Source organism: Cladophialophora bantiana (genome assembly GCF_000835475.1).
Source record: "Cladophialophora bantiana CBS 173.52 unplaced genomic scaffold supercont1.22, whole genome shotgun sequence".
Lineage (NCBI taxonomy): Eukaryota > Fungi > Ascomycota > Eurotiomycetes > Chaetothyriales > Herpotrichiellaceae > Cladophialophora > Cladophialophora bantiana.
This window is the reverse complement of record NW_015971596.1, coordinates 286,256-299,529: the sequence shown is the minus strand read 5'-3', so window position 1 is coordinate 299,529 and position 13,274 is coordinate 286,256. Positions and strand designations below refer to the sequence as shown.

At 51.5% G+C, this 13,274-nt stretch overlaps 4 protein-coding genes across 4 annotated transcripts; 2 read left to right on the top strand and 2 right to left on the bottom strand.

Annotated features, from left to right (window-relative positions):
• Positions 1-46: 46 nt before the first annotated feature.
• On the bottom strand, positions 47-3,875 carry Z519_11501 (uncharacterized protein; the record flags this gene model as incomplete). Its single annotated transcript, XM_016769212.1, has 9 exons — positions 47-516; positions 623-761; positions 815-880; positions 935-1,294; positions 1,345-1,927; positions 2,482-2,745; positions 2,798-3,195; positions 3,242-3,650; positions 3,724-3,875. The coding sequence occupies 9 exons, from the start codon at positions 3,873-3,875 to the stop codon at positions 47-49; spliced, it is 2,841 nt and encodes a 946-aa protein (XP_016614585.1).
• Positions 3,876-4,522: 647 nt separating this feature from the next.
• Z519_11500 (uncharacterized protein) lies at positions 4,523-5,161 on the top strand (the record flags this gene model as incomplete). Its single annotated transcript, XM_016769211.1, has 1 exon — positions 4,523-5,161. One exon carries the CDS (start codon positions 4,523-4,525, stop codon positions 5,159-5,161), a length of 639 nt encoding a protein of 212 aa, XP_016614584.1.
• A 2,764-nt stretch (positions 5,162-7,925) lies between these two features.
• On the bottom strand, positions 7,926-9,812 carry Z519_11499 (uncharacterized protein; the record flags this gene model as incomplete). Its single annotated transcript, XM_016769210.1, has 8 exons — positions 7,926-8,582; positions 8,637-8,670; positions 8,770-8,917; positions 8,975-9,036; positions 9,104-9,284; positions 9,365-9,480; positions 9,536-9,644; positions 9,686-9,812. The coding sequence occupies 8 exons, from the start codon at positions 9,810-9,812 to the stop codon at positions 7,926-7,928; spliced, it is 1,434 nt and encodes a 477-aa protein (XP_016614583.1).
• A 1,048-nt stretch (positions 9,813-10,860) lies between these two features.
• On the top strand, positions 10,861-12,483 carry Z519_11498 (uncharacterized protein; the record flags this gene model as incomplete). The annotated part of the gene is made up of 1 exon (XM_016769209.1): positions 10,861-12,483. One exon carries the CDS (start codon positions 10,861-10,863, stop codon positions 12,481-12,483), a length of 1,623 nt encoding a protein of 540 aa, XP_016614582.1.
• Between the last annotated feature and the right edge of the window lie 791 nt (positions 12,484-13,274).

Here is a 13,274-nt window from a genome sequence, read left to right as displayed (position 1 = left end):
CGCTGGCTGTACCACATTCATCAAGTGCATCAACGAAAAGGCGCAATCAATTTATCTTGGCTGCTTGTGAAAGATAGGATACGAAGATATTCTTCAGTTCGTTTTCAAGCCAGCCCCAATCCTCCCCATATTTTCCGATGTTGTCTTCTTTTTCCTCGAACAGTTTTGTGAATTTTTGGAGCATTTCTGGTAGTTGATCTAAAATTTGATAGAGGATTGACCGATAGAGACCGAGCGGTGATCTTTGGAGGGCTGAACCTCGACCATGGAAGAAGAATGACAGAAGAACAGTCCTTGCTGTCAGATTCCCATGTTCGTAAGACTTCAGCACATGTTTGACCATGGTACTCTTTCCCGAGCCCGGATTACCTTTGATCCACAGTAGACCTTGGTGCTGGCTCAGCCAAGTCTTGTATGTCTGGTGCCGGAAAATCCAATCGCAGGTCTCAGCGGCCGCGTCGTTTATATCATCGCCTCTCGAATTCATCTCGGGAAACGCTATCGAGCGTAGAGCAGCTGCAAACGCTTAGATCAGCTAATGATGTCTCTAGCGGAACTTGGAGTACCTGTACCTTTCTCTTTTGGCGTCCTCTGTCTCGCAGTCTCTGATAGAATACGTAACCCGTTACTTTTGATTCAAATAACTTTCGGGATAGGATCCAACCTATTGAAGGTGTGCGGATATGAGTTAGCCATCTCCTAACCTCACCAAGGACCCGCATGTATCCTGAATCACAGGAGCTCGCAAATCTCGCCATGTCCTGAGAAAATGAGTTCAGACACTGCCAAAACTAAACTGAAGTGCGCCGTTTACCCGATGGTTTGCATGAATTGGCATTTGTATATATCCGCTTATTTTTGCCGACTCTTTGGGGACAACCTGAGAGCATCCAGTGAGTGGGCAGCTCAGCCTTGACCAAATGACAGCACCTACCTTGCCTATGCCGGGAAGCTCTAGCTCCTCGTAGAAGCAAGTGAGATCAAAAGACTGTTTGTTGCGCAGCCAGATTCCAAAGGAATCTTCAACATCTACCAGCACCTGATTCCCAGGCTTCAAGAGTCCGAGGATTTCTGTATTGACTCGTTTGCCTGCTGCCTTTAGAATATTCGCAATCACCAGACCAAACGAGGCAAGATCAGATCCACGATGCGGCGTTCCCAGAAAAGCAATTGCCTTGGTACAATGGGCGACTTGATGGAGATGGGCTTCGAAGCTGGATTCAGATAGACACAGTGCCTTCTTCACGACGAGACCACCTAGACTGTGCACGATGAATATTATGGGGCGGGACTTCTGACGCCAATCGTTAGCTCTGAAAGGAACGATGAGCCACGTACTAATACCGTGTTAGTATTATCTCTCAGGGCGGCCAGATCACTGAGCAACGCTTCAGAATGACTGCGAAGATTGTACTGCGAAATGGCGCCGAGCAGCTTGGTGACGTCTGCATCATATTCGAAAGCAAGAATCCGGATATTTGGTACATCCTTTGCCAAAAGATCAAAGGGCCAGTACACCCTAGACTGTTCGTCCAACCACGTTTTTTCCGACCCACCTGTTAAACCATGAAGCAAGACAACATCCGCCGAAACTTCCGGCTCATTAAAGGGTCTGTAAATAAGCCTCAAGCCTTCTGTTTGGGTTTCTTGAAACGGGCGTAGGGGATCACCAGGGATCTGGGACGTTGGAAGCGCAGCATTCGTGGTGATCGACACGTGGGAAGGCGCCGCCGGGTCGCTCACTGGCAGTGAAGGGAGACTGGGGGTGGAGAGTTCACCTGTTGGCGAGAGATTGATAGCAGTGCCCTGGGTCACTAGTCCAACAGTGTTCAGAGCATTTTCGACAGAGCCAGGCAGATCCAGCTGTCTGGGACTACCTTGATCAGACACACTCTTCAGGGTGGTGAGGGGAGATCTTGGACGTGACCTAGGAGAGAGGATCAGTGCTTACGCCCTCGTGGATTCTTGAATCGCCTTGGGTCTGTCTCCTTTTAAACCTTTCTGAAAGCGACGGAGCATTGCGCGGCGTTCGGGTACTGGGGTGATGGTGAAGTCTTACGGGCGGGTTCACTAAGTACTTGGTACCCGCAGAGGACGGGCAAGGATCGTTCCGACGGCTAATAATAAAAGGAGGGTGGCACAGATGAGTTTGGAAGCATCAGGTCACGTGCATCGAGCCTTGGCAGCCACTCGGAGCATAAGGACCTCGAGAGTATTCACCTCGTACTTGCTCGTACTGAGTATTGGGTACAGCTCGCTAGGTCACCACTCTAGCCTTCTCTAACCCGATCAGAGCAACAAATGCTGAAGATGGACAGAATCAAGCAAGGTCCATTGATTTACAAGCCCCTTTGCAATTAAGAAGCCCATCGTGTTGATCTTCCTTAATGCGCATTGATGATACAAGATAAAAGCTAGGTAATACATCCGCCCGGGTCTCAAGATGCCACTTGGAATGGCTCCTGACAAAGTCCCTCGTACTTGGCTGCTACCGCTTCAGTATCCTTCCAAGCAGAGGCGACCTTCTCGTTCCTTTTCTTGCACTCTTCCGGCCCAGCCGTTACGACTCTCATCTGGCCTTGAGTTCGTGCCCCCCTGACCAAGGCCGAAGTCCGGGGCTGCCTCTTTTTCGCGTATGCCTCGAAAATTGCTGGCAGACTCTCCTTCAGCTCGGCGAAGATTCGTTGGTGGCCATCTTCCAAACCCAAATCCGGCAATGATTGGCTGAGGTGATAGCAGTCTTCCCTGTTAGGACATAAGCTGTGGTTCAAATGAGGCATTCAAGAAACCCCCGCACAATGCCTGATTAGCACCTTGGCCAAGATGCGGACTTGTCGGATGTGCAGCGTCTCCGACAAGCACACAGCGACTTGTATGCCATTGATCGGGTCTCATCTCGTCTCGGTCAAACAGCCCAAACTTGATCATTCGAGGAGCCGATTGGATCAGTTGTGCAGGAGCCGTGTCGTTCCAGAGCTCGAGGTGAGCAAGTAATTTCCGTTTCCTCTCGTCCATCTCTTCTGCTGTGATCAAGCCCCAGGAAGCCTCGGAGCGAGTCTCTTCGGGCAGTGTCAATGCCCAAGATGTGACTTTGGGCGAGACTGCGTACGTGATCATGTGGACACCCTCGCCATAGAAGTTCCGCATGTAAGGTTTGCCTTTCATCGCCTGTGGCGTTGATGAAAGCCCGGCGGTCTCTACATGGTCAGCTACTTGGTCACTCCGGGCTCGAGTTGCTCACCTGAGTAAGTCCGCTGAACAGGGGCAAACCTTCGCTTGGCCCCTTGTTCTTCAGTAGAATCCCTCTGGAAGCCGCTTTGATGCCATCGCACCCGATGAGGAAAGCACCCGTTACGCTTCGGCCCCCCTTGAAATGAGCTGTGACGGCGTCTTCCTTCTCCTCAATGTCTTCCAACTCCCAACCTTCCCGCAGGTCGATGCCCATGTTGATCACCATGTCCTTGAGTTTCAGGTTCAGGCCTGTCCGTTTGACGCCCATTGCGTGCTGGCCATATTTCTCCTTGAAAAACTTGGGCTCTTCTGAGACGCCGAGTACTTCCCCGTCCGAGGAACAATCGAGAAATCCCTCTAGAGGCACAGATTCTTTCTCGATCTCTGCTGTAACTCCGACCAAGTTCAACACTTTCAACCTATATCCGCAGTCAATACTCTGCATGAAGCACACAAGGCTTTTCGTCCCCTCGCCTCTTTTGAAATACTGACCCATTCGGCATCAACATCAGAGACGCCCCGACGTCGCCCAACTGCTCCACTTTCTCAAATACAATCGGGGTGTATCCTTTTCTTTTCAGAAGAACCGCAAGGACTGGGCCGGCAACGCCACAGCCGATGATGAGAACAGGAAAAGGCGCCATGGATTTTCGTCTTCTGGTTCAACTCTCTATGATCTTTGCTCGGTTTGTGCCGTTGGTTTGCTTGCTTGTGTCTCTCGTCCACCTCACAGTGGCCATCCCTCTGTTATATCTTCCATCATGGAATGTTGCATCCATTGAGACATTGTACACTTTGGACCTTGCTAATCTCTCTCTTTCGCGTGGCATCTCTTGGCATCAAGACACCAAATATGTCATGGACCGCTAAAATTCAGCCCAAAGCTGTGCCTGCTCAAGCTACAAGGATTATCCGGGTCTTTTTGAACCTTTGCGTCTTAGGTCTTTCGGAGCGAGAGGTTAGAGCAAAATCCCAAGCGAACCACTCAGACAGGTCGCGATCGCGCCTCGCGTTTTGCTTGAGGCCGAGGCTCCGAGGCCTGCTAGCCATAACCACAAGAGTTTCCTGGCTCGGTCCGCTATCATCAACGTTTTCCCTGCAATATTGCAACAGTCAGGGGAAAATACATGGAACCAGTGACTCGTTGGAGGCCACTTAAGGAAGTGAACGCAAGAAACGACTGTTACTCTGCGCACTCTCGGGCCTGGCGTATGCGCCGAAGCCCTGGGCGCCCCGTTCTCGCGAGCCAAAGTTCCCCGCGTCGGCATCTCTCGCTCTCATCAACTCGACCATGTCCGCGTCCCACAACTACGGAGTCACCTTGCCCAACGGCTGCAACATCGTGCACGGGCAAGGCGCAAACATCAAACACCCTTTTAGCGATATTCCAGTGGAGATGCACGAGCTAGATCCAGGCGGCAGAAAGGCCTTCTCGGGACAGTTTGGATTCATTGAGTTCTCGACCGACTTTAGGCTGCCGCGACACGTGCACATTGCACCCGCCTCCTCTTCTGCGATGTCGGGAGACGGCAGTGCTACAACGCAAAGATTCATTGCCGAGCGCATCGTCGTCTTGAATGGCGTCGCCCTCGTCGAGCTCAATGGAGAGATATACGTCATCCCGCCGCAGAGCCTGGTGACGATCGCTCCTGGCGTGCCACATACCTGGACGGCGTGTCCGGCTGGGGTGTCGGTTCCTGTCCCGCAGGACAGCGCTGAAGTGCAGTCGAATGGGACATTCCTCATGCTCTACGAGTACGAAGAACCCACTGCGTTCTTCCCTACTAGGCAGGCCAAGACACTCATACACGTGGACGAGTATGAGCGATGCGATGATCTCGAGTCGATCAGGATTCCACACTTAAGCGCCGATGAGGTGAGACAGAAGTGCTGGTTCGTTTGGGATAGTAAAGTGAGCAGGCTAGGTTGAGGAAGGCTCTGTCTGTTGGGGGCAACTCAGTTCCAAATATTGAGATATGATAAATACGCATTGCTTGCGTTGGTGCGGCAGTGCCACAAGATACATGTAAACGACCTTCGCTATGAGATTGGACGATGTCTTCGCTTATTAGAGGATACGTTTCTTCGCTTGGAAACAGCAGACCCCTGGCCCCCCATCGTATCGCACGCTATAATTGGATGAGCGGCCGCTGAGTCAAACTCTCCCCACGAGGCGGGTTTATTGCAGTAGCCTGGAGGCGGTGTTCGCGGACTTTGTCGGTGGTCGAGTTGAAGTCTGGTATTGCGGTGCAAAGACGTAGAGATCAGCATTTAGCCACTGGCAAGCGGTGCAGGGCTGGTAGAGTGGTCCCCCCGCGGGGGGGAGTTGTTTAGTCACATGTCAAACCAAAAATGGGCTGGCAAGGGGAGTGCGGAACAGTTTACAGTGTTGGCAGAGTGCCATTCTTTACGTTTTATAATCAGGGAGAGTATCAGTATTCCATGCTTTTTGATGCCGTCTATCTATTACCTGAGTGTTTCGTCGGCCCGTTCCTACTTCTCAATGTCGTCGCCGTGCTAGGCGCTCGCTGCCCTAGCAGCTGCCTCGCTGGGGGTGGTGGTGGTGGTGTTGCGCTATCAATGTCAACCAGAAACGCGTCCTCGATTCCCGATCTGCTGGACAGTCCTCTGTGCGTTGTTGCACGTGCACGCCGAACCCTGGAGTGCTCTGTTACAATATAAGCACAATTGTTGAGAAGAATTCAACTTTGGACTTGATCCCACTGTCATGTACGCTCCGTATCTGAAAAAAACGCCTCACGCAGCCTCACTCGATCTGCCCGATGAGACGTCAGAGATGAATCCGGTGTCTGAGGGGCCGGCGCTCAAAGGGTTCGTCATCTGTGCATCTTCCCCAAGGGGCTGTTGCCGTTGGCGCTCCTCTGTCGAGCTTGATGCTCCTGCATTGGATATCAAGTGGCCGTGTGCAAGACTATATGAGCTTGCAGGAAGCGGCTGGCTGACATCGGGCAGGTCAGGCGGTCTGGAAACGTCTGCCCCATTCTCAGCTCTTTCTTGCAGCCCAGTCAGACATAGTCTTCGAAAGGGAAAAGGATGAAACCCACCGAGTGAAAATCTGAAATTATCATTGACAGGGTCAGCCAGGTGGCACTGTTCATTTTTCCGATCGGATCCTTCTAAGGCAGTGAGTCGCCCCTCGAGGTTTGCCAGATCGCTGGGCGGATCTTAGTAGAGGCCTGCTGCAGGACCTATGATACATGCGTCTTGGAAACCGATATGGTGGGCTTTGCGGCGTTAAAGACGCACACCTTCCACCACCTTTGGAGCAATTGGAGCACGGCGCTGAGCCGCTGCGCTTGATCTTTTGCCTACGACATCTCTGGCAACTAGAGACAATCTGCGTTCAGTTACCAGTGATTAATACGAGCGATGGAGGACTGTAACATCCGCATTGGGCGTTCGCTTCTTCACACCATGTGATTCCCGAGAGCTATTCATTCGGTGGTGCGCAAAGCATTCCCTCCTTTCGAAGATTCAGCAAGAAGCTTGTTGCGCTCGACTGACGATACGTCAGCTACGATAAGGACAACGGCAGCGGACATACCTGTCAAGGCGCGCCCGATTGCAGAGAATTGATATGCGAATGGGTAAGATTTGCACCTCGTAGACGACGGAGGATACATGCTAGGAAAGGGAATGGCTAGCGAGCAGGCGAGCAGGCTCGCCAGGTCGCCTGTATCTGGGCAAGATCTAGGGCAACCTGAAGGGAATGTTTCCGAACTCACGGTCACTGGTTTTTGAACTTCAATAGAAGCTTGCACTGCGGAGGAATAATACCAATGTGTCTGAATCCATCTCTTGACTGAGTTGAACCAAGACGTAATTCGTGCCAGCAGCGGCTGGGGGCAGGGTGATATTCCCAGGGTTGGCCGGGTCAAGTACATTTCCTCGAATATTGATCGGGGCCATCGTCTTTTGTCAATGCTTGACTCGTGGTTATCTTCGTGGTGCAGCTTTAATTCAGGGAAGGGGGACGAGAAGGGGAGCAGAAGGAATAGAACTGCAAGAACTACGCGCAATATTTATAGACTGTTGTACTAGAGAAGATGGTTGCGCCCTATTCGCGCAGATGCTCGTCGTGACGCTGAGCATCTCGCTGCAGCTAGACATGGGCGAGCAGCGATGTTCCATGTTCAGCTCGTCATGAAACAAGCCCAAGCCCTTCATGCACAGGAAGGGAACTAGCCCAGCTATTTCCCAGCTCGCTTTGCTGAGTCTGGAACAGTCTCGGCTTGTTCTTGCTGAAGGTGGCTTGCAGAACGCAGCAGTGGCTGAAGGATTCGTGAGGTTTATTTTCAGCTCGAAAACGCGTGGATTTGAAGAGGGACCAATAGCGAGTTGGACAGTTGGTGGAATGGCATGACATGGCGTTCAGACGGAGTTCTGCTGAACCAAATGGAGTTATGATAAGGTTGGTTCATTGCGAAGACCCAAGACTTCGTTCTGGAGTGACGAGGCATTTCTATACACGGTAACAGTTTGGCCTGGTGCCAAGGCACGATGATTCAGGCCTAATCAGGCTAGTTAATATCAAAGTGCCTCCGTTAGCCAGCCTGACACGCTTCGGCCCGACAAGCTCATCCATCGTCTTCCCTGGGTAGATTGCGTTGGCACGGAACAGGAAGCTGTAGTACCGAGAACCTTCAGACTCTCCTTCTAGTGACAACCTTCGTCTAAATAGACAGATCCGCACAGCTGAACGCCGGCGTGGTGCTCCCCGAATAGTCCGCGATGATGGCCTTGACAGCAGCATACAATCCTGGCCCAAGCAGGAACAGCCCGACAATCATGACGAAGACATGAATCACCGTCATACTGGACCTATATACACCGTGGAATAGTCTTCCCTTGTAGAGGTGGTAGTACGCCACTGCAAAGAAGATGAAGCCGAAGAATGAATCGAACGCTGCTCCAAGGAGAGACAGGAAATCCCCCATGCTGGGGATGACTTCAGCGAAGATGAATGCGATGATCCAGATAGCGGCCATGACCAGGACCCAAACACCCCATCCGATGACAGTGTTGCTGTGAGCGTGGTGAGACTTACCCATGATCCGGAAGTAGATGTACTTGGATGTGACGTTGGCATAAATCACGCCGATAACCAAAGTTGGGACTATGACAAATGCGAAAGAACCTTTCTTGTAGGCCGTGGCACCCAAACTCCCGAAAGCTGGAGCAGTCGAATATTGGCCCAAGTAGTGGAACCCAATTGCCGGAGGACAGATGAACAGGAAGGCAGAAATGACGGTGAGAACGGCAAGTGATTTAGGAAAGTCTTCTGGCTTTTCCATCTCGGCGATGAAAGTCGGGAAAAGGATTTGCGGCACCTACATGAATGTTAGTTGGGACTGAAAGCATAGATGATATCTAAAAGTTCCTACCCAGAGGAATGTTATATTAAGAACCGCGTTTAGACTGTCTTATCGTCAGTATCCAGGTGTTAGGACTTTGAAAGAGACATGAAGACTTTAACAATGTCTATGTAAGAGTAGAACTCCTTTCAATAAGACTTACCAATTAACCCAGGTAGTGCCAGGAAGAGGGAAAGGGTAGGTTCGGACCTCTCCTGCGGCAGGGTAATCGCCATAATACGAATACCCGGGATGCTGCTCGATCCCAGCAAAGATCAGAAATAGGAGGATTGCAATTCCCATGCAGGCAGCTAGGTAGACTGATTAGCGAGCGAACCGGCGGCGTGGCGGATTTGGCGGCCGCTCACCTGAGAACATCGACATGAAAGAGACATGACGCAAGGTTCTCGGAATTGACATAACGATTCCCCTGTTCGACGTTAGAGTTAAAGGCCTTACCAGAAGGGGCGAGGCTGTAGGGTAAAGAGGAAACTTACATGAGCATAACGATGATGGAGAAGACGACAGTGCACTGGGAATGAGTTGATAAAGTATTGAGAATCTTGGCACCGGTGAGGACGTGGAAGCCAATGAGGAGAATGTTGTTGGCGAGCAACATGAATCCAGTCCATTCATAGGCGACTCGACTTCTACCGAAGGCATAGTAACCAAAGTCACCTGTTCCAACGACAGTCAGTTTGGAAGTCCCGATTGGAGTTTGGGAGGCCCTCCGTCGCATCCAGCAAAGAAGATCTTACAGATGTCCCTGATTTGAGGATGTTTCATAATGTATTTGTGCATGGTAACGGAGGTGATCCAAAACAGGATACCTGCACCAACCATGGTGATGATACCCGGAATCCAGCCTAGGACGCTGAACCACCGCTATTAGTCCTGTCAGGATCGGAAATGCACCAGGGTAGCCTTACGAAAGCGACCATGTTTGGGCCATAATGGCAAGACAAACTTGATCGCCGCAGAGCAACCACGCTGCCTTCTGCCATGACATAGTCCGAAGCTTGATCTCATGTTTGTGGTCTATGGAGATGTCCGTTAGCAAATGCATAGCAACATGTCACTGGGAGGCACGCCTTCAGCAATCAAGGCACTGAAGCCCTCGAAGGGGACAGTCCCATCTCGTTCAGTGTCGGCAACTGGGTAGACGGGCTCTACCCGCTTCTCGTCGGCGTAGGTGGACTTGGACATTGTGCGCTGCTGTTTCCCCTGGGCAGTGAGATATCGGGCAAGCTGAAGGATGCGGAGAAAATCACAGCTACGAGATCCTTGCAGGGTTTTAAGGACCATCGGCTAGTCGCAGATTTTCTAGAAACCCGCGAGCGTAGGTGCTATCTGAAAAAGACCTCTTTGCATTCAGCTTATCGTTGCAGTAAGCTATTGCGTGATAAACCCAAACTAGTCGTGATAGGCTGCAGTGGATACTGAGTGCATCGTGGCAATCCAGGCAACGCACTAGCGCCTTCACACCGTCCATTAAGGAGTTGGTCGCGAAGTTCCCGTCTCTGTGGCCATCTTCAACCAGAGAAGTCCGAGTCTAGAGCGCGAAGCGAAGGGGCTGGAACGCATTGACTGGTAGCCTGGGACTCGTGGCGTCAGGTGTAACCTAGTGACCCCCGAGCTGCGGCAAGGGACAAGGCTGTTACCACCTCACAGTCTCGCCTCATCAGAATCATTGCCAAGGAGATGGTGGAATCATGTGGCTGAAATGGCGAAAAAATCCGGGGCTGCTGTCTGTCCGTGGCCATGGGGACGTTACTTGGAAGCAGGCAATCCCTCCTGCTTAATCAGACCAAGTTCGCCTTGACAATTTATAGGGTATGCCGGTTGTGTCGGAAACTCGGGAACCGATAGCAGCGACTTGGGGTTCTTGGATGCTAAGAAGGTCAGTGACAAATAGTTCGAGCGTCCTGATGAGTACTGGGTATAGTGAAGCCATATATGATGCGGTGTGCAGACAAGACTTTGACAAGAGTCTTCAAGCTTTTTACAAGCAGGATGGAGAAATGCACTTTTAGGTTTTGTGCTCCTCCGTAATGTTACGGCGCACCATGGCATCTTCAACAGCAATTCCCTGCGGCCGCACAGCTCGTCGTTGCTCCTCCAAACTCAATCTCGACAATGCCCCCCCATGCACCGGCAAAGAAAAACACCTTGCTGTAGTGTGTAGCTGGTGTTTCCAAGATGAATTCAGACTCCAGATAGCGCCTGGTGCGCTTGAATCGAACCGACTGTCAAAATGATCGAGTTCATGGACTACATTGCCCACGCCTTCAGGACGGCGACCGATTGGAATCTCGACAACAGCTATTCCTCTCTTACCGCAACGTCCGATGCATTACTCTCGTTCTACACTCCCTCGACATTGTCGCTGCACATCTCGTCTCTGAGCACCCCGAATTTCGCATCTTCATATACCTTGTCGACGTTGGGACACATAGATGGCTCCATATCCTACCTTTACTCTAGCATCCCGCTGGGTCACGTTCCTTCGGAAGCACCGAGCATCCCCTTGAAGTATTTGGCCCCGGGATACAGAGATATAAGGCTGCCCCTTGCTTTCACACCGAATAAAAAGAAGGACATATCGAATATCTTAAGCAAAGGTGGGAGAAAGCCAATCTTGCTGCGTGCGACTCTAGAGCTTCCCCCTCCATCGGTTCTGTCGGCGTTATATGCACGCCGCATCAGCCCGGAGACTCTATTCTCCGTTTCAATATACAGCAAATCGGTTTCCCCTTCAGTTACGAATTCTGGTCCTCCACCAGCCTCGGTTCTTGCCCATATTCAACACGACGCAGGCCAGTATTCAATCGAGGGACTTGGCTCGACAGACAATGGCATTCTGGGGGTCAGAGGCCTCTGGAATTTCGGTCTTAGCCCCCCAAAGATGTCAACTGATATTTCGTCGACGGCCGATCTGCCGCCGCAAAATCTAGGCGCACCTGAGAGCCTCACGGAAATCCATTCACCACGACTAGGATTTCCACCGCAAGCAGACGCATTGACCGCATATCAAAATCGTCTGGCCTCCAAACCATCCCTTCTATCCGCTGGTGCGGAATTCTATTACAGTCCTTTTTCACACGTCATCGGCCTGTCGACGGGCCTGCGCTTCACCACGCTCACACCGCATATCACACCCTCGGAACGAACACCGCCACCGCCTCGCCCGAATCCTTTACCAAATAAGCCGCTAGCAGGAACGTCTGCCGCCCTCCTCTCTACAGCGTCTCACACTTTACTCACTCCCTCAAACGTACCGCATTCTTCATTTCCATATACGATGACGTTAACTCTTACTCCCCTCACGGGATCGATATCGTCCACTTATTCTGTACGGCCAACATCGGCACTGTCCCTGTCGTCTAGGTTCGACTTCAATTTTTATTCATGGGAGTCGCGATATGTTGTAGGTGGGGAGCTGTGGCGACCTCGACGTCGGCCGAACTCTTCTTCCTCCGCCTTTTCCCGACATACAGACAACGACTCTCCTGTCACCAGTCCTGGCAACGAGACAGACGGGGATCCAATCCAATGGGCTCGCACACTCACGAAAGACTGGTTCAGCCCGGCGGAACGCGCTCTTAAAGAAGAACGGATTGAACGGGAGGAAGAGAACGTGCTGAATTTCCGGGTGGACGATTCTTGGAATGTCAAAGCCCTTTGGACAGGGAGGGTCAAGAGTTTGCTTGTCGAGGTTGGATTCTCGGTGAATCCTGTTACCAGAGCTGCGGCTGGCGGAGCGAACGCGGGAGCTGGGAAAAAGACTTCTGGGAAGTCAGTTGGGACAGCGGTTGACGGAGGCGGAATCAAGAAATGGACTGGCAGCGTGGGTGTAAGCATTGCCTACTCAACCTGAACGTTATTAATCCGTTCCTACCCGGCGATGTGCACCCTCATGGTGACTCTCGTCTTGGTCTAGGAGCGGGGTGTGACTTTGATACCTCCCTAAACTTTTATGAGCAACGGCGTTGGCGGCAAGATTTGTTCGTTTCTATTCCTGTGGGCCACACCATCTTGGCCCCCGTACTGTACGAGATAATGAGACTTCAAAAGGCAAGAGCCACTAATTGACACTCCAGTTCTGGATAAAGTACCATGTGCACAGTATATTGTACCGACTTCAAGTGCCGCTAATGCACTTCGCTGTCCCTGAACATCCTTTGGGGCTTGATGGTCTTCTAAAACTGTAGGAACCAGCTAGCGAACGGAGGGAAAGTGGTCACAACCGTGGTGGCATATCATTTTTATTGAGAAGTATCTGGCCATCTGAGAATCAAGAGGAGAGAGGAGTCGGAAAGACTCGACTAGCACGAGGTACTCGGTAGCTATTCAAGCAAAAGAGAGAAGCCTGGGGGCCTCAAGGCTTGTCCTGGAACGGCCTAGCAGAAGATGTCACGCTCGACTTTACCCTGCATATTCCGGTCCCTTCTATCAATAGATCCGTGAGCGCCTGGTAAAGGGGTGTCAGCCTTACGATTTACTAAACGGTGTGTCGCAGCATACACTCAGCTTTGGCTGCAGTGAAAGAGGTCGACATCGAATCCAGTAAGGCCAGCAATCGGTTCGGTCTTGATGATGTTCTTAGGCTTGAGCTTTTCTTCGAGAGCCTTTGGCATCAGTTCAGGGTGAAGGGTCCAACAACAACGA